Source organism: Neltuma alba, unplaced genomic scaffold (assembly GCF_004799145.2).
Source record: "Neltuma alba isolate B1F8T4 unplaced genomic scaffold, ASM479914v2 tig00010877_pilon, whole genome shotgun sequence".
NCBI lineage: Eukaryota > Viridiplantae > Streptophyta > Magnoliopsida > Fabales > Fabaceae > Neltuma > Neltuma alba.
In genome coordinates this window covers 450,856-472,738 of record NW_021635668.1, presented here as the reverse complement: position 1 = coordinate 472,738, position 21,883 = coordinate 450,856, and the positions used below count along the sequence as shown (strand labels likewise).

Sequence of the window (21,883 nt, the reverse complement as noted above, 5' to 3'; positions counted from 1 at the left end):
CTCTTCAAACTCTCTACAAAATAATAATACAAGGGAAACATGTTTATATTCTTTACAAATAAATACATATGTATCCAGCGCTCTTCTTGTTACAAAAGTTCATTAAAACCAGTCTTATTTTGCACTTACAAGATTTGGCAATGACAATTGAACCAATAAGCCTTAAAATAAAACAACATACAGGAAAACACTATAATATAACTACTTCTGATATTACAACCCAACTATCAACACGCCTCTTCACAAAGGATCATTTGCCATTTTATACAAGAGAATGAAAATAACTTCAACTATAAAAGGAAATAGAAATCGAAGTGTAACCATATCCGCAGCAAAAAACAGGGTCAATCATATCTGAAAAGTGGATTAGCAGAGAAAAAAATTTGCAGACAAGACAACAGGAAATCTTCATTTTTAATTTACAGTAGTGTTGTTTAGTTGGTGGATCATTATCTAGATCTATGGCAGAGAACAGGGCGTACTGCAGCTTTGAAATCTTCGTAGAATCTCTGCTCAGAAAACCTCCTTGCTCGTGTCCTTGCAGCACCGGCCATCTTAAGCCTCTCCACCCCTGACATCCTTACAATTGCCAAAATAGCATCTGCATATTCGTCAACAGTACAGGCGAGAAAACCCGTTTTCTGTCCATCTTCTTCTAATACAATGTCCATTTTTGGGCCAGCAGAATTATGAGCTAAAACCAGGGGGAAACATTGTAAATTAAATTAATGAGCGCGCCTTCATTGGAGATAAAAATAATAAATAGAGCTTTGTTATCCAAATGGGAATCATGCATCAACCCACCAATTGGGATGGCACCAGCAGCCATATATTCTACAACGCTTATGCCAAAATGCTCATCTGTCATGGAATGGATGCCAGCAACAGCATTTGCTAAACGCCCAACCAAATCCCTGCATGTTTGCATAGTGTATAATTTGAGATTTTATGACTGAAATCAATTATATAATTAAATGACAAAAAATTTTCACATTCAAATAGATTTTATGATAAATGACACTCAAGAAAGCATATAGGGTATCAAGAATTTGAGGGGCAGGACCTAAGCATTTATGATTTCAATCATATGCCAGATTAATATTATTATTGACGTTGAAGCAATATAAAATATAAAATCTATAAAAGAGTTTCAATATTTGTAAGTTTTGAATTCTACAGCGCCTGTCAAGTTTCATTCAACTTTTCTCATTCTTTCAATTTTTCTCCACATACATCACTGAATTCTGCGCAGCTTTTTCCCTCCAAGTTTTTCCATCTTTTTCTACACATTTTGGCAATATTTAAATGTTAGGAAAACAAGTATAATTTCGTTCACCAAAAAAGAAAGAGAAAACCATTTTGAAGATACTTATACTTTTTCTCAATTTTTAATTTGATACCTGTGTATTTTTTCCTCTTAATTAAATCTTTAATTTTGCTCTATTAACATTGTTAATCCTTGCACAAAGACCACCAATGCTAATAGAGCAAAGTTACAAGAGCTAATGTTGCTAAAAAAGCAAAATTAAATGATTTAATTAAGAGAAAAAAATATATAGGTACCAAATTAAGGAAAAAAAACAAAGAAAGTATAGGTACCTAAAATATGGTTTTCCCCAAAAAAAAAAAAAAAATCTTAAAAAAAACTTTATAAAACTTAAAATATTAAGCATGTCTTTCAAAAAAACTAGTATTGTCAATCTGAAAATGCTGAGGTTTACGCTTGCTAAATGAGGGAAAATAAAATTGAAATAGAAGATATTATTCAAAGTCAGCAGTACCTTTAAATTGAAGATGAATCAGTAGGCTATACTAAAGAATCAATGAATTACAGAATAAATTTAATTGAAGTTGTAGTGATTGTCAGGGGCCAAAAAAAAAAAAAAGAAAAAGAAAAAAGCAAAGCAATAAGGCCATTGCAGAGCAGGTGTATGACCTGATGCAATCGCAGAAGCTGCCACAACTAGAACAAGGTATATCAGCACCAGGTGATACAGTTTGCAGTTTAAAGCAATAGGGAAAAAAACACAACCAGAATAACAATAAGTAGGGAGTGATATGAAACTTTATGGCTGTGAAAATAAAGGAAAAAGAATTAACTTCCTCAAAGGATCACTTTGTGAAAGAAGACTTAGAAGCATTTAAATTAGTTTATTAAGGGTTTAGCTATTCCGCTACAATTTCTGAAACCAATAGCTTCTTGTTTAAAGAAAACATGATTGAAAATCTTTCCGCAGAGACAAATTACGACAAAAGGTTGTCCAATTTAAATCAATTTAACCGATTGATGAGGTATCTAACCCCACTTGCCTTATTATGGGTATCAGCGACAACAGACTGAAATTTTAACATTAAATAGCACTGCATATCTTTTCCCAGTAGCAAAGGGATAATGGGAGATTACAGGAACAATGCATTTAGTAATTCTGCTTTGTAATGAACTAGATAGGGGGGAGCAGAGATTAATACTCCCTCCATTCTTTTTTCTACAAGACAATTAACTGAGTCACGTTAATAAAAAAGTTGGTTAAAATTGGTTACGCAGAATAGATATGTAAAAACTAAAACTTTTTCTCAAAAATACCCTTATTTATGAGAGAGAAAATACAAGGGAGAGAATAAGGAAATTATTAAAATAAAGAGGATTGTGGAAGAGAGTGAATGTGTGGTGGAGAGAAAGTATGAGTGGAAGAGGGTATTAGACTTCAGGAGTCGTGTGATAATAAATGTAATAATATTAAAAAGAATGATTAAGTGGAGTAAAATGGGAATTTAACAAAGAAAATTTGAGAGATCCTCTAAATGTCTCTTATAAATAGGAACAAATCATAGGTGGTAATTATTTCTCATAAAAAAGGACGGAATATAATTTAAATTCCAATATAGAAAAGAAAATAGAAAAGTTGTTGGCCCAGGTGTATCCGTGCATCAACCAAGTGAAAGACATACATTCTACAGAAACAGTATTTTTTTCTTTCAAGAGAAATTTTATCATTTTAGAAGAATAATTAAAAAATCTCTGGAAATAAAACTATATGTGCTAACCTGTATGTTAGATTCTTGTAAAATTCCACCTGCTTGTCCACATTTAGCTCAACTGCTTTCTTTTTTAACAATTGAAGTCGTTCCTCATCTGAATTATTTCTACAGCTACCAACAAACTGGAGCTTAGGTTTTGGCATGCTAGAATCTAGTCTTTTAGTGGCAGCTGAAAAAGCTTCAAGCTGGAGACTGTGAGCCTAAGATAAAAAGGAAATATATAAACTTTCTATAATCAATAAAGGTCCAATGAGCCACCAAAATTAGTTGTGCCTCCCACTCACAAGGTTATTATGTATATGCCCACCTTCTCTGGTCGAAATTGTGCAACAGATAATATTACTGGATTTTCAGCTGGTCTCTCCAAAGGAAGAACCTGCCCAAATTGCTTAGAAACAATGAGTAAAACGTCTCACAGTGCCTTAGTGATGAATATTAAGCTGATATTACCATAAGAAAGAGAATTACTACATGCTAAGGTTGAATTCAAGCTGGGAGAAAAATGCAAAGAGATCTTAACAAACCGTAAAAATATTTCTCAAGGAGGCAACAAAGGAGAAAGGAACATTGGGCCAACATATTGCAAATTGCAATTCGAGCTAGTTGTCCAATTTGACACATAGCAAGCATGGAAGGAGGATGAATATAGCTATAGACCAATAGTGTCTGCAGAAGACAAGAAATAGCAAAATCACAAACCTGAAGTCCGGAAGTATCACATGGAGGATATACTCTTTTAATGCGGTCTGAAATTCCCCAAAGCTGTTCAATATGGGATTGGGTCCATGTGGAGTTTACCATTGCTAAATGTGCAAAAGATCCAACAAACCCATACATCCAGCTGAACAGTGTATAATAGAACAATTTGCACCAAGAAAGCCAAATGCTGCAAGAAAAATATTGTCAGGTTCCAAACAGGCGAAAATTTGATAAATGAAATTCTCTAATTTTACCAAAGATTAATTCCAACATATTATATTAGTTCAAAGATTATAACTCAACAACTTCAGAAAGTCCAAAACATTCAGGGAAACCATGAAGTTGCTAAATTCTAGACACTGATAATACCCAAGGATTCAGTTCATATAATCGCATAGCTGTTTGTAATGAAGGGAAAGGCAAAAGCAAAAGAATCAGCACTGGAGGCATACTTCCACATATAAAAGTTTCAGGTTAGATAAACAAATATGATATGATTAGTTATATTAATTCAGAACAGGAGCATTGACTACAGCTGCTTTTGTAGAACTTCCTTCCCAACTCTCATCTGACTCTCCGTCCAGTTTAGCAGTAGTTACGTGTATCATAATTCTAATTTACCAAAAGCAGGACAATTACCATCATTTTCCAGGTTTAGCAAGGACTGAAGCAACTACAAAAGAAGTAATAATTAAATTTTTAAAAGAACAATAAAGGAAAAAAAGGGAAGTCTAAACAAACTCAATGTCAAACCTCTTTGTAATTAAGGCATCATTGTTATACATCAAGTTGCGATAACGAACGCGAGATAGCATGTCTGTGCTGATAGTAGGGTAATGTGTGTAGCAGATAACTTTGCATCCAAACACCCGAGCAAGTGGATATGTAAAAGCATATCCACTTGTGTCAAAATAATATGACGGGGTAAAATTGCATAAAGCTTCCCAAGCAAGATAAACAGAACCCAGACTTTGGCCAATCATAGTAAAGCGTGGGTAAGTGGTTTCTTCAATCCATTTCCTCTTGTGCAGATGCACCACCTGATAAATGAGGATAACAAGACAAAGAGGACTATTTAACCAACTAATTAGGCTCTAGCACCACACAAACCAATTTGTAAATAGCATTATTTACCATTGAAAAATTTAATCACATCATCTCATCAAATAATCATCACATGTATTGTGTCACGGGTAAAATTCATAGAATGATAACTTCCATTGTTTCAAACGAAATTCTTCTTTGACCTAAAAAAGGCCAACGTCTATCAATGTCTTAACTGGAAGTGGTATATGACATAATAGACAAAAGTCACAATCTACCTAAACATGAATTATTTCTGCATATTGCCGCAAAATGAGAAGCGTAAATCTTCTCGCAATTATTCTACCTTGTAAAGAAAGTAAAGCATGATGGAAATTTAAAATGAATAGGTGGATGTTCTCCAAGTGAAGTACAGAATGCAACAATACGATCCAAGGACATGGAAAACTGACCTTCGGAGGAAAGAGAAGCTTGACCCCAAAGCGATCGAGGGCTCGATCAATCAAGCTCTGCGGCGTGGCGTCGTGATCTCCAGTGTAAACGACGCAATTTAGGTCAGGACTTTCTTCTTGCAAAGCTGTCACGGCACACCATAGCACCCTTTCCCCACCGCCGCCGTCATTCGTAAAGGGGTGGAAGAAGCCAACTGCTTTACTTCTTTTCCTCTACCATTGATTACCAGGAAAGTGAATCGCAGAATTAAGGCTAATACAACAGTGAACAGTGGCAAAATGATTGGCCCGATTGCCATTAAAATTCAAGGGTCTTTGTTATCTGAAGGACTCTTCGCCAGGTTGAAACTGCGGAAGGGAAGAACGTTGCAGAGGAGATGAGCCGCGCTAGGCAGCGAGTGAGGAATGAAACGGCAGATTGACTTCTGAGGTCTCCAGTTAAGGCCCCAAAACGCAGTTTAGTAAAAGTAATATCTCTTTTAGATCTAATTGTTAAACTAATTTTAATTCTTAATATAAGATGTATTTTTATATTTATTATTATTTTTAATTACTCTTATGGATACCTCCTCAACTATAATCAAATAAGTGAGGGAGGAAGGATATTAAGAAAGATGATTATCATATTTTAGGAAAAATATCTCATATTTCTTATAATTAACTAACTTACCTAACTTCCTTAATCTAATCAAATTAGTTAAATAGGTCTTATATTAAAGAACTGAGAATACTAAAAAAATCTCAATAAAACCCTAAACATTATGCAATGACGAGTTTTATTTATTTTATAATTATTTTTTTATCTCATTGTAATTAAAAAAAAAAGAAAAAGAAGCAGCAAAATCCGGTTAACCAAAAGTCTTTGGGAAAATTGCACCAAAATCTCACTCAAGAGAATTAAATACAAAAATGTTCCTTAAAATCATCAAATTATTCTGAAATCTCAAGGGACCTTATTGCAAAAGAATTCATTTGTTTAATTTCTAAATTGTCTTTTTTTTAAAGTTTGCATCATAACTTAAAATGTAAGGATTGACAACTCATGCATTACATTTTGTAATGTGCTGAGAAAATGTGTTGTCAATACTTGCCGTGATAGTTGTCAATCCTTACACCTTAAGTTATTAAAAACTGCTCTTTCAGTTGTCAATTCAAACTTAAAAAAAATAAAATAAAATAAGGGCAAGTTAATAATTAAACAAATAAAATTTATTACAATGAAGTCTCTTAGGACTTTAAAATAATTTGATGATTTTAAGGGATTTTTTACATTTAATTCCTTTGGATGGGACTTTATTGTAATTTTTTCAAATTGTTTTTGTTTAGCATTCCTCAGTCGGCATTCTTTTTTATTTTTTTTGGCCGAACCTTTTTTTTAACATCAAAGACATTTTTTGGTCGAACCTTGGTTGCCATTCATTGAACCAAGTTTTGGATTCAAAAAAGTCTTGTTAGATAATACATTAATCCTTAACATAAGAATTATAATTAATTTCTAAATATTAAAAAAATTTAGTTAAATTAGTCATTTGTAATACACAGATATTATCTTTCTTAAAATATTCTTATTAATTATGTGCATTGAAATTATTATTGATGAAAACTCTTTAACATTGTACAGGATTACTTGGGGGCAAAAATGAATAAATATCATAAATAAAGTGAATTAGAATCTTATATTTAAAATCAAATTGAATTTTTAACTAGTTCTTTTATTAAAAACGGGAGGAAGTACAAAAATTGATAAAAAGAATAATGTGGCCCTCTAATTTTATACATCTAAGGTATTAGTGTGGTTGATTAACTTTATAAATTAAGTATTGTTTTTAGTCATCTAACACTAATATCATTCGTGTCAAATGATAATTTTTTAGTAATTATTATATTAAAAATTAAATTCAATATATCAGTATTTGATAATATTTTATCAATATTTATAATTTTAATATCATTATTTTCTTACCAGAATTTAATATCATTAATTTATGTCGACAATATTAAGGTTAAAAAATTGAAAATACATTTATAAATTATAAGCAAGACCGAATCAAGGTTCTTCATTTACAGAAGTTTTCATGTACTATGCTATCAGATGATTAACAAATAGAAGGTCATTGATTGAGTTTTGATGCGCAAAAATATTGATTAAATTCACAATATGCAGATAGTTCAATAACAAAAATTGAGGAGCTAAATGGAATATTAAAAAAAGAATGTATTTTTTAAAATCCTGAGATTATAATCACCAGTGCAATATGTTATAATTATAAGTAACAAAAATTATGTTACAACTAAAATTTTAGAAAAAGTTATAATTTTGTTATCAATAACTCAAATATGTATTTTTACAACACTGAAGTATCTATTTTATTTTATTTTATTATTAAATTTTTATAGTTTTAGCTTGTAATTTATGTATATTTATATTTTTTCATGTAATAAATTAATTCAATTATAAATCATATATTAGAACTTAATTAGTCAATATTTTATGTTTTTATTGTGGTATTCTTCTATTAGAGTATGGGTTTACATATGGATAAAGCTCAAAGATTATTTGTTTTCGAATGGAGTTAAGAGAAAATTACAATAAGGTCACAACTAAAAATTAAACATAAAAAAGTTTCTCGAAATCATCAAATTAATTTGAAGTCTCAAGGGACCTCATTGCAAGAAATTCCACTTGTTTAATTATTAAACTAACCTAGTTGATAATTGAAAGAACGATTGTTAACAAGTTAAGGCATAATGATTAACAAATGTTGTGGCAGATATTAATAACACATTTTATCAATGCGTCACAAAAATATATTGTATGAGTTGTCAATACCTGCCGCGGTAGTTGTCACATCCTAAGAAATTTCATCTGGACATAAGGAATTAAAAATTAGAACGAGGGCCAATGTAAAAACTAGATAGAGAGATGAAACAACTTTGGATGTGAAACCCCAATAAGGTTTGGGCTGGCATTTTCATAATTATCAATCTATGAAGGGTAAAAGAGGAAAATTTGAGAAAATTTCTAAAAATTCCCAAAAAATGGAAAAAATAAAAATTAAAGGTTTTGAAACCTCATTTGAGGCCCAAAAGATAGAATTATTATGAAAATAAATTGATACAGAATTTTTCGTAGATAGAGGTTTTTTGGAAAAATATTAGAAAATAGGAGGAAAATAATTATTTTAATTAGTTAGAGGCTTCAATAAATTTCAAAAAAAAATGGATAAATCATATAAATATTTATTTGAATTTATAAAATTATTTTTAGGCTTTGGAAGCTCAGGAATTTAATTTTAGAGAATTTATTTTCTTGCAGTGACACCGATAGATGCCTAATCAGAGAAAATTCAAAATAAATACCTAGAGGTGGTCAAAAATTCTGAAAATTTTCAGATCATGTTTTTATATTAAAAGGTTAATTATCATAGAGAGAAATAAATTTTTGGAGGTCTAGAAAAATTATGGAATATTACTAATGAATAGTAACCGATAAAGTTCCAAATTGGTTTGGGATTTTGATTTGGGATGTGGGCCATCTTTTGGGGCCCACATTGAGCCCAATAAGGGCCCAATTTCGATGCTTGCTGGCTCCTTCACATAATTAATTAAATAAAATGCAAAATTAAGGGATAATTGTTGGAAAAGTCTAGAATTTCCACCTAGATTAATCTCATTCATTTTGCTCTAAATGGCTGCCGCATACCCCCCCAATGAGGTGTCCCATTTTCGGCCAACAAGAAGGGGGAGGGGCTGATTACCATTTTCTATAAATACCCCCTCCTAAAATACCAAAAAAAAATGTTGGAAAAGTGGGAAAATAAGGGGAGGTTCTGTCACTTTGGTTCCAGCTCTAGTTAACCGAAAATCTTGAGGTATTTAGGCAAGGAATCACTCATTTTTTATCAAGAGAACATCAAGGTATGTTTAAGCATCCCTATTCCTAAGTTTCAAGCTTTGTTAGTAAGAGTTTTTGGCTTGAAAAATTAAGGCAAATGTTGCCAAATTTTTGCTGGACCATGTGATGTTTAGAAAAGGATAGAAACCTTAAATACCAAGTGGAATAAGATTAAGTGGTGAATGGTTTGGCTTTTGGAAGAAAATACACCTAGGGTTCTATATGCTCAATTCGACCAGCTATTGTTCATGGGGCAGGAAATTGTTCTAGCTTGATTTGATGATTGCAATGGGTTTAAAACATATTTTTGTGTAGGGGTATACTATTGGGAAGTGCTTAAAATCATTGGAATCAAAAATGAAATTTTTGGAAGATTATACCCCATATTCAGCCAAGATGAATTCATGGGAAAGAAGTTTGATTTTCAAAAATTTGATTCCATATTTGAATTTCTCATGAAAAATTGTGTAGGAATAAGTCACGAGATTATTGATTCTAAAGGAAGAATTATTTTGTTAAAAATCAAAGAAAAGGAGGAAATTGTTAAGTTAAAGATAAAGTGTTATGTTTAAGTTGTTTGGTTATTAATATAACCTATGTTATGCTTGAATTAATAAGCTTTACGAGGAGGAATCAAGGAGAATCATTGTCCCTTGAGGAGACCAAGTTAATCAAGTGATAAAAAGTAGCTTTGAATTATAATTTGATTATATATCTTGCTTGTTTAATGTGATTTGTTGTTTACTTAGATTGAGGAACTTGTATTGTGACCTTGGTCGGTTGGATACCCCTGGTTTATATTTTGGCCAAATGCATTGAATTGTGTTAATGTGGAAGTGTTGATGTTCCTCTCCTGGCATGAGACTAAGCATGATTTTATGTGACTTGAGGATGTCTTGAAGTTTATAACATATCACATTGTAACTTACTTGACTTGCATGATAATTGTAATTCAAATGCCATTAAGATTTCTTTGAAATCTCACTCCTCCTATATTAAATGATATCTTAAATAGGAAATGGCTCCTCCATGGATCAAGGCAGGGAAATGGTGCTAGGATGAAAGGGCTTTGTGAATGTTATACTATTTTGGAATGTTATGTAATTTGCTAACACACTTTATGTTGAGTTTGTAATGAATTATGAATGGTAATATGTGGTAAACTATATTTGTATGACTTGCTCAAGTGCTGGAATATTGGATGGTACAATGTAAAAGGGTGAGGAAAAGGAAAAAGGGAAATAAAATTTAAGAAAGAGGTAATTAGGGGATAAAATCGCCTAGGTTATGGGCAAATTTGTGACACATAAAATAATAATCAAATGATGGAACCTGGACCTGAGATTTTACAGGCAAATAAATCTCATTTTTATCTTTAAATCAAGTGGTAAACCATCTAATTTGAATTGTATGCTAAGAGTTATGCCCTTCCAAAATTGGGCTAAAATCCTAAAAATTCGAAAGTTGACCATATGAATAGTACATCTTGACGAATTTACTGGTGCTGTTCTGGATGGAGTTGAGTCCAATGAATATTTTTTCTCTATAGAACTCTTAGCAAGCTTCACATGAAAATTGGAACCACCTCATTTTGATTTTTCTAGAATTAGTTATAAATTTTCAAAATTGGCACAAATTCGGATGAACAATGTACAGATAGAATAAAGTGTGAAATTTTGAAGCTGAAATTTTTCACCCAGAAACGTTTGGAAATGCGTTATAATGGTTCCAATTGATTTATAATGAAATAATAAAGGAGGTGTTACACTTTTTGGTATCAGTATGTACTATGCATAGTGATTGATTATTGCTTAATACTTGTGAATAGTGCTTGATTGAATGCTTTTAGTTAGGATTTTATATTGGGGTGAATTGGTATATTATGGATTGAGTTGAGTATGGGACAAGCCATGGCCTGCTGTAGCAATGACTCCGTGGAAACGGTAAACTAGAGGATGCCGAGGGAATCGTACCCAGATTAGTACCATCTACATGTTTCTAACCCCGATCATCCGACTCCAACACCCAGATATTACTACCTCCTCAGTGAGATAGAGGACATATTCTCAAAGGAAGACTCTAACGATATCATAAAGCTTAAGAAAGATAAAGCTTAGAGTACTACAAGACCTCAGGCACACCCTGACGAGGCAGGCCCCAGTGCCATCAAGGTAGTACCTATTCGAATTGTGAAGCCAAAACACATCAAGGCTAAGGATCTGCCAATCAAGAAGAGACCTCTATTAGTAAAGAAGGAATTTAAAGATCATAATATCCTCTTTAAGGAATTCATTAAGCTTAGTAGACATATAGATCAAACCCAGAATTAGTATGCTGTGATCTACTTGGACTACTTCTATTACTTGAGGTTACTGCATGATGAAGTAGTTGAGGAAGGTCAGCATGTGGATGACGCTTTATGGTATCGGGTGTTATTAGAGACACTACCTACCACTCGGGTTTGGCAAACCCGGATCCAGCAACTCTGCAGATCTTTGATGCCCAGTGACTTTGATCAGCTGCTGGATGACTTAGAACTTTTCGTAGCTACACTTTTTTCCCTCTTCCTCTGCTGGGCTGTAAATATAGGATGAATGTATGTTATGCTAATTGTGGTGAGCTCTGGCCCTATATTTTGTTGACTGTGATGGATGTATATATTAATTGAAAAGTAATATAAATATCATTGAGGTAAATTAATGATTCTGTTCCTCTTGTAGTTAAGACGAAAATGACAAAATGGTAAGAGGAAGACGAGGATCAAGAGGTAAGGGAACCAGTACGAGGGGAGAGTCGTTAAGAGCCCCTATTGACCCGATTGAAAGGATAATGGAACAATTAGAGGAATAGCAGAGAACTATGGCTGAGATACAAGCCACACAAGTGAGGCAAGAACAAGAAAGGGATGTTGCTATAGCTACAGCAGTAGCGGCAGCATTGGCACAGTTACAGCAACCCAGGTAAGGAATAACCAGGATAGCCTAGCCCACACCACCACAGCAACCACAGGACATAGCTCCTATAAGACCCCAACCCGCTACAGAACTTGATACACTATAGCAGTGGATTGTTAAGCTCGGCAAACACAACCCTCCTGCTTTTAAGGGAAACTTTGATGTGCAAGTAGCCGAGGACTGGATAACCTAGCTAGAAAAGATCTTTACTATTTTGGAATGTCTGTCTGAGAGAAAGGCTCAGATGGCAATATACAAGTTAGAAGGGGAAGCAGATAGATGGTGGAAGAACACCGAGCTGGTCCTCCAAGCTAATGAAACCCCAGTCACGTAAGAAGTGTTCAAGGACCAGTTTTTCCTAAAATACTTTCCCCGATCTGTAAGGGATAAGAAAGAAGTGGAGTTCCTACTATAAAGCAAGCTACAAATGAACCTTTCGATGAGTACTTAGCAAGGTACATTAAGTTATCCAGGTACTCCACTTATCTCTAGCACATGAATGATGAATGTTGGTTTACGAAGAAGATGATGTTAGGATTAAGGTTTTGATGATAACAAAGTAAGTAATTTGTGTTTCAGTATGTTGATCGATCATCTGATCGATCAAGGATTTATCGATAAGCTGATAGATAATATCTCTGTTCAATAAAGTAACTTAGTAGAAACTTTGATTGATAACTTGTTAGATAATGTGTTGATCGATCAATTGATCGATCATTGTTAACTTAGTTGTGTATGAAAGTCTGGAGTAAATTATCGATCACTTGATCGATAATCAGGATGATCGAATATTAGGATACAAATCTGATAGGTAATTATCGATCAAATGATCGATAAATAGATTATCGATGAGAAGACAGATAAATGGTAATGCGCACTACTCATTCTATGTTTTGCTTTAGTCGCCATTTATCGATCACATTATCGATCAGCCATTTATCGATAATATGATCGAACATTGTTTCATAACTCTGCGTGCAGGTATTGATTTTAGTAGCTTATCGATCACCTGATCAATCAGTAAATTATCGATAACATGATCGATAATCAGCACATCGTTTTTAAACCATGATTCTTTGATCACGAAATCAATAATCTCATTATCGATAATATGATCGATCACTGCACTTCATGTTTACCTTGTTTTCACATAACATAATCGATAAATCAGCTCTTTGATTTTACAAGAATAAACCTCTTTATCGATAACATTATCGATCAACCATTTATCGATCACCTATTAGATCAACCTACATAGCTTGTGTTTTCACTAAATATACTTTTGCTTATTGTTTATCGATAAGGTTATCTATCATCTATTTATTGATAATGTGTTCAAAACTTAATGCCTCAAAATTTATTTCTATAACACTTTGATTATCGATAACCTAATCGATCAACAAGTGTTCGATCACTTGTTCGATCATGAGGCGATTTCAGTTTAAACTTTAACTAGTCTCGATGTTTCTCAAAATTTATCATCTATTTCATTCAAGATTTTCTCAGCCTTCATAAATGTCTTAATTCACTATTTAAAGAATTTCAAAATCAAAAGTGACCTTGATCTTCTTTTTCTATGTATACAGTATGATGTCACTATTTCCTTTTATCGATCACTTGATCGATAAATCATTGATCCATCACTTGATCAATAAACTTAGTTATCTGTTTCAAAAGCTTTTACTCTGAATAATCGATAACCTGATCGATCAAGCAGTAATCGATCATCACTTCGATCAAGCACGATCAGTTATTACTCAGCACATTTAACAACTGATTGATTCTAACCGTAAACTATGAATGTTCATTTTATCATTTGTTCGGTTCTACTTTTGATCTTACTCTGCAAAGAAAAACTTATTGAATCAATGTATTTTTGCAGATTATGAAGAAAAACCCAACAGCTCTCCAACGGTTGTCCAAGTAGCCTGTAACCTACTTTGTCAGAAGCATTAATGGCGGAAACCGTTGCAACTAGGAAAACACGCAACCGGACTCTCAACGACTAGAAGCTCTTCCGTTTAACGGTTACTAAACTACCTCAACTATAAAAGGTGTGAAGAAGCATTAAATGAACAGATTGAATACGCGAGCTACCCTCTGTTGATTATTTACTGTTGCATTTAATACTCTATTATTTCATAACACCGAGTGTCAGTGATTATCATTTATTCACTCTGTAAGAGAGTTTACATTTTTATCATTAATCACGTCTTGTGTGATACTCAAGAGTGTGGACTCTTGAGTGGGTTTGTAACATTACAGGAAGTAAGGGGGAGTGATTGAGAGTATCAATTACTGTACTGAGGCGCCAAGAGTCCGATTAATCTTAGAACATAGTGGAATACTTAGAGGTGTTCTAAGAACTGGATGTAGGTCAAGTGGTTGAGACTGAACCAGTATAAATCCTGTGTCTTCCTTTCTATGGTGAAATCTTTCTAACGTACACTCTCTGTTTCTGATAGTTCATTGTTTTAATTTTGTAAAATTTTTATAACTCACCCAATTCACCCCCTCTTAGGTGAGACTGCCACTAATAGATGATCAAGGGACTGAAGCCAGAGTTGAGAGAGAAAATGGCCCCAAGATAGATGGAAGTTTTTAATAAGACAGTGGAAGTCTGCTGTATTACTGAGAATAGCTAGAATCATGCTAAGCTAGCTAGAGCAACCCAGCTAGCCAAGAAGCTAGGGGCAAGAACAGGTCAGGAAGGTACTTCTTTCTATGGTAGTCAGAAAAGAAAGAGATTTAATTGGAGCAGGAGGTTGAGGCGGGGAGCCTGACGAGGAGGTACAGAGAATATCCACTAGGGAGCAGAGAATGTTCGCCAAGAAAGGGAAAGCGAGTGTTGTGGCCGCAATCACAAAGATAGGTTGTGCATGATGGGTCAGAACGTGTGCTTCAGATGCCGACAACTTGGACACTTTGCCAAGGAGTACCCGCAAGGTGCCGGCACAGGGAGACCTTAGGCTTAGGGCAGGAGGGTGTTTGTCCTCAATTGGGAAGAGGCTTGTAAGTCACCCGAGATGATCCAAGGTATGGTCACTATAAATGGATACCTTGTGGATGCTTTGTTTGACTCAGCTGTCAGCCACTCGTTTATATCGTATGATTGCGCATGCTGCTTAGGTCTTGCTGTCAATACATTGATGTATGATTTGTGCGTTTCCACTCCCGCCAGAACAAAAATTTTAACTTCAGCTGTTTGTTTAAACTGTGTTGTCCAGTATGCCCACTGTTGCAGTACGTTAGACCTAATATGCATGCCTTTCTGTGATATTGATATTGTCCTTGGTTTGAACTAGTTGTCCTCCCAAAATGTCCTCCTTGACTGTAAAAACAAAACACTGATCCTTCCTACCTAAGAGTTAACTCTTATGGCAGAAGTGAAATTGAACGTGATTTCAGCGGCTTAAGCAAATAAATGGTTTAGGGAGGGTTGCCAAGGTTATTTGGTGTTCTTCTCAGTGAAGACAGAAACAGAAAAAGGAATTTCAGATATTCCAATAGTCCGAGAATTCCCTGAAGTATTTTTGACAGAGATTAGCAAATTACCCCTTGAAAGGGAGATTGAATTTGCTATTGACCTGTTGCATGGAATGAATCCAATTTCAAAGACTCCGTATCGAATGACTCAGAATGAGATGACAAAACTAAAAGAGCAGCTAGAGGAGCTTCTAGAGAAAGGGTTTATACAGCCCATCCTCGTGGGGTACACCAGTATTGTTTGTGAAGAAGAAGGACGGTAGCCTGAGATTATGCATAGACTATTGCGAATTGAATAAAGTAACAACTAAGAATAAGTATCTGTTACTAGATCAACAGATCGAAGATTGATTTAAGATTAGGGTACCATCAATTGAGGATCAAGGTAGAAGATATCGCGAAGACTGCCTTCCAAACAAGGTATGGACATTACGAGTTTCTAGTGATGCCATTCGGATTGACAAACACACCTGCTATATTCATGGATTACATGAATAGGATCTTCCAGCCATACTTGGATCAATTTGTAGTAGTGTTCATTGATGACATCTTGGTGTATTTGAAAACACTAGAGGAACACGAACAGCATTTGCGGATTGTATTAGGCATGTTGCGGGAAAAGTAGCTGTATGCTAAATTGAGCAAATGTGAGTTCTAGCTAAATGAGGTAACGTTCTTGGGTCACGTAATTACCTGAGATGGAGTAGTAGTGGACCCAAGTAAGATAGAAGCTGTGTTGAATTGGGAACAGCCCAAGATGGTAACCGACGTAAGAAGCTTTTTGGGACTGGCAGGGTACTACAGAAGGTTTATACGGGATTTCTCCTGAAACATCCTACCTTTAACCCCTCAGAGTATGCATTTGGAAGCGTTATGGTTCAAGCAGATCAGGAAACAAGCTTGCAGATGGTAAAATTGCGGCAAAACTAAAGCTTTTCCCAAAACTTTTAGTCCGACTTGGCACCTTCAAGTCGCGGCTTGGCACCTCCAGGTCGCGACTTGAGTCCACAGAATGTCCGGGTTGTGACTTAGTACTTCCAAGTCATGACTTAAAGTCACAGTGGCCTTTTTTGCTTCCAGGTCATGACCTCAACTTCCCAGGTTGTGACCTGGGGTCACAAAGAGCTTTCGGGTACTATTCACTAAGTATTTTTCAGATTACAAGTCTAACTTCGGGAGGGCATAACTCTTAGCACACACATTCATTTTAAGTGATCTACCACTTGTTTTAAAGCTTGGGATGTGTACTTTAATCATGTCAAATTTCTTTGGCAAAATCAATCATTTGCCTCACTTCCACTTTGCCAATATTTTGTTGCTCAATTAGGGATAGTTTATCCCGTTAACTTGTACTAGCAGTTCACGGTTAAGTCTTTCCATACGTAATACCATTACATTCATACATAAACCATTCTCATATATTTTCATAGCCAATTACACAAGCCAACATCATCATTTATCATCACATACCATCAATAGCACATTTACAACATACATTGGTATACAAAGGATACAACGTAATGTAATTTATTTCTTGAATTCTTTTCCTCTCTTTCTTGCTCCACTTCTTGATTTCTTCTTCCATCCTCTTGCACCTAGTATGATTGGTTATGGGAGGGTGAGATTCAAGAGAATCTTAGTAGTAAACATTACTATCAATGCATGTAAGATGGATGCAAGTGTATGCCATGCTTTTGTGCACATAACTTTATCGTTCATATATGGTGAAATACCATAGAAAGTAAGCTAGTTCATTCATATTCACATAACACAATGCCAAGGCGTGCTTAACATAAACATAGCAATCATAATTCAGCAGCATAGCTTAGTCACATAATGGCATTCATAGCACATACACACATACACATCAAGCACACAAGAAAGGTAAGTTCGCTACCTTGCATCATAAGTTTTCTCTTGCTCTTCAACTTGCTCCTTTTTGCTTCCAACCATTAAGGTTGCTTGCTGCACCACATCTAAACCTTCTCTTGAATGCCTCAAGGTCTAATCACAGCCACAAGGGTCACATAACTCATTAGGACCAAGAATTACACAATATGGAAGGCTTATGTCCTTAAACTTAATCCCTTTTTTCTTAATTTATAATGTAGTGTTTTAGCTTTGTAAAAATTGTTCCCTTAGGCCAATCCTACACAATTTTGCCCAAAAAATCCAAATATAAGCTTAGATTCATCAAAATCCAGCTCCTTCCCTTAGTCCTAGGCCAAAACCGAAATCTACCACTTAATTTCTAGTTTTGATTCCAATACTACACAAATTTTCATTTTAAACACATTGGGAGTATCAAAATCATCAAAATCAGATCCTAGGTACAAGAACCTAGTCTGGTCGAAACATTTTCTCAAGTTACACAATCATGAAATTCAACCAATTTCAGCATAAAACCACTTGATTCTTGTTTCTTTCAAGCCTTTAAACATTATTCTAACATCAATTTCATCTTCCCTCACACTTAACAATTTTGTGTAGCATGCCCTCCAAGGGTTCCAAGCTCCCAAAAACTATTAAAATCCATAACCAAGCTCAACAACAACAAGGATAGTGAAAACTACATCAAAAACCATGAACATATCTTGTTTTGGAGCTTGATCTTGCATATGACTACTTGGCCTTTCTTTCTCTAGAATCCATTTTGCAAGAGTTTCCTCATAGGTCCATGGCTTGCACGAAAATGAGGGGTGGGAAGGGGGTATTTATAGAAAACAAGACTGAATCTGAAAAGTTGATCTTAAAAATATGTGGCTTGATTTGGGCCGTCCATTTTCTCTTTTAATCTTGTGGTGACAAGTGTCCCATGACATCATGCTTACATCATCAATCCACATGCTTTTAATCTAACCATACACGTGTATTGCATCCGACAGTACAAGCGTCTTGCATCCAGTAGTACACGTAATACCTTCTTTTCCCATCTAACCGTACACTTTTCTCCTCCATATTTCTTCATCATTTGATTAAAATAGGGAGGAAATTAATATAAAATTCGTGTAAAATACAACCCATAGGTATTCCTCCACCTATCTTGCCATTCCGCACTGTATAGGGTACTTTTTCAGGCCCTGACTTACCCAGGACCACTGGGACATATTCTGGCACCATTTTCTCACCTCAAATAAATCCACATGGCATTATATGACATGCCTAAAGAGAAAGTGATGTTCTTCCCTTGTTCTTTCATTAAAATAATTAAAATAATTGATAATATTTATTTTGGAGTGATCTTGACCGAATTCTTTCTACCGATCCACAACTCCAAGAATCTATCTCTAAGTACCAATACAATTTATTCATCACAGGGAATTCCTCTAATTTTTCTTAAGTCAAAAGTCAACCTCTAGACATTTGACTTTGACTTTACCCGGATAGTGTATAAACAGGCTTTAAGTTCTATTAAAACTAACCTCTTCGCTTTCTGGGGACGGAATTATTTTTAAAACCTGTGATAATTCCTCAAGCATTTCCCCCATTTTCTTCCAATTATCTGAGGCCTCTTTATACTTTGAATAATTTATTTTCAATAATATTCAAAATTAGTCAAAACCTGGGAATTTTACAAATTCCTTTCAAGGGCAATTTCGTCATTTTTAGCCTCATACAGGCCTCTAAACCTTATTCCTATTTTTCTGGATTTTTCCTGAAGTGTTTAGGCCTTCACCTACCATTTCCCATTTTCAGGGATTTTTCAGGGATTTTCAGGCATAATTTCCATTTTTGCCCTTACCAACCCAAAACTCTGTAAAATTACAATTTTGCTCCTGGTTTAGCTTAACCTCAAAATTCACCTCATTAAGGCCTTTAACATAACTATTGGCCTACATTCATCTCTATTTATTATTCTTGGGCCTCAAGAATTCACTAGAGTCTCTAACTTTCTCTTTTCTCAGTCCTAGAAAACTTTCCTTTTGCGATTTAGTCCTTGAGAATCCCTCTATCCTTTCAGGGAATCTTTGGGACCTTTACCAAAAGGGTTCTGGTAGGTTACCCATTTCAAGCTAATTCTGGTACTTCTAGGCCTAAAAGTCAGGATGTTACCTCTACCAGATTGCTCTACCACTGACCAAGCTCAATCAAAAGAATCATTGTTCGATTAGGATGCTAAATGTGAGGCTAGCTTCCAAGAGTTGAAGCAGAAATTGACCTCAACTCTCGTGCTGATAATCCTCGATCCTATGTTGCCATATGTGGTGTATACAACTATGAGTAAGCAAGGATTGGGATGTGTGCTGATGCAATAGGGTTGAGTAGTTGCTTATGCCTCACAATAGTTAAAGACCCATGAGGAGAACTATCCCACGCACGACCTTAAGCTGGCAGCGATTGTATATGCCTTGAAGATCTGGAGGCACTATCTGTATGGGGCAACCATTAAATTGTACTTTATCCATAAGAGCCTCAAGTACTTGCAGGACCAGAAGGAACTCAACATGAGACAGAGAAGATGGATGGAATTGCTTAAGGATTACGATTATCAAATTAAATACCATCTAGGGAAAGCAAATGTGGTAGCAGATGCATTAAGTCGAAAGACAGTGCAGGTGGCATCGTTGATGATAAAGGAACAAGAGCTGATTGAGAATATCTAAGATTGGGATCTTACCGGCCAAATACGACTAATGGTGGGCCAAATTGGTATTGCGAAAGCGGAAGCACAAATCATTAAACAAATAAAAGAGGCCCAACAGAGAGATCAATTGGCTGATATTCTGAAAGTCAAGGTGCTAAGAAAGGAGATGAGGGAATTTGGATAACTCAAGAAGGGGTCTTGAAGTATAAGGGAAGAACTTATATTCCCTCGAACTCAGAGATTAAGGAGCAAATCCTAGAGGAGGCACACAAGAGTTGGTACACCATACATTCAGATATGACCAAGATGTATCGAGATCTTAAAGAATCATTCTGGTGGCCTGGTATGAAAAAGGATGTGACAGACTATGTGTCAAGGTGCCTCACTTGCCAAAAAGTAAAGACGGAGCACCAAAAGCCATCAGGATCCCTACAACTATTGAGTATTCTAGAATGGAAATGGGATAGTATTTCCATGGATTTCGTAATGGGATTACCTCATACATCGTCAGGTTGTAACGCGATATGGGTGATTATGGATCGCTTGACAAAGTCATCTCATTTCTTGGCCATCAAGAAAGAGTATCAGCCAGAGAAATTGGCACAGATATACATATGAGAAATTGTGAGGTTGCACGGAATACCCGAAGCGATCGTATCCGATAGGGACCCACGGTTTCTCCCTAGATTTTAGAAAGCACTACAGGAAGCCATGGGCATTAAGCTAAGCTTTAGTATGGCTTATCATCCTCAAATGGACGGGTAGATAGAATGCACTATTCAGACATTAGAGGATATGCTAAGAGCTTGTGCCTTAGATTTTAAGGGGAGCTGGGATGAGCACTTACTGTTGGCTGAGTTCGCTTATAACAACAGCTACAATTCTAGTATCCAGATGGCTCCTTATGAAGCATTGTATGGAAAGAAGTGTAAGTCCTCGTTGTGTTAGACCGAATTGGGAGAAAGAAAGGTGTTTGGTCCTGATTTGGTAGAGCAAACCTCACAACAAATCAAGGTGATCTAACAGAAGCTGCTTATGGCGCAAAGTAGACAGAAGAGTTATGCTGACATGCGAAGAAGGCCTCTAGAGTTCAAAGTTGGAGATCATGTTTTTCTGAAGGTTTCTCCAACTATGGGTGTAGGAAGATCGATCGAGGCCCTTAAATTGACACTGAAATTCATCAGATCCTTCCAAATCTCGTCAAGAGTTGGCCCAGTGTCTTACAGATTGACCCTGCCCCTTAATTTGAGCCAGATTCATAACATTTTCCATGTTTCTCAGTTGAAAAAATATCAGCCGAATCCCTCACATGTCTTGAAATACGAAGACATGGAGCTGCGAGATAACCTCACCTTTGAGGTGAAACTAGTGAAAGTGATAGATCGACAGATCAAGCAACTGTGGAATAAGGCTATTTCGATGGTCAAAGTCATCAGGAGGGATCAAACTCAGGAAGAAGCCATGTGGGAGAAGGAAGATGACATGAAGATCAGATACCTAGAACTATTTAAATAAGGTATGTTTCTAAATTTTGAGGACGAAATTTATTTAAAGGGAGGAGGAATTGTCACATCCCGAGAAATTTTATTTGGACAGAGGAAATTTAAAATTGAGATGAGGGCCAATGTAGAAACTGGACGAGGAGACGAAACAACTTTTGATGTGAAACCTCGATAAGGTCTAGGTTGGCATTTTCATAATTATCAGTCTAGGAAGGGCAAAACGGGAA

At 35.3% G+C, this 21,883-nt stretch overlaps 2 protein-coding genes across 2 annotated transcripts; one reads left to right on the top strand and one right to left on the bottom strand.

The window, feature by feature from the left end:
* Positions 1 to 168: 168 nt before the first annotated feature.
* LOC114759666 (GDP-Man:Man(3)GlcNAc(2)-PP-Dol alpha-1,2-mannosyltransferase-like) lies at positions 169 to 16,669 on the bottom strand. Its single transcript, XM_028948879.1, is given in 9 exon segments — positions 169 to 694; positions 805 to 914; positions 3,046 to 3,239; positions 3,347 to 3,415; positions 3,739 to 3,925; positions 4,492 to 4,778; positions 5,235 to 5,446; positions 5,449 to 5,547; positions 16,658 to 16,669. Coding segments are annotated over 8 exon segments (1,389 nt in total). The 5' UTR covers positions 5,534 to 5,547; positions 16,658 to 16,669; the 3' UTR covers positions 169 to 449.
* A 4,520-nt stretch (positions 16,670 to 21,189) lies between these two features.
* Positions 21,190 to 21,669, top strand: LOC114759675 (uncharacterized). Its single transcript, XM_028948889.1, has one exon. The coding sequence runs from the start codon at positions 21,190 to 21,192 to the stop codon at positions 21,667 to 21,669; it is 480 nt and encodes a 159-aa protein (XP_028804722.1).
* Positions 21,670 to 21,883: the final 214 nt, after the last annotated feature.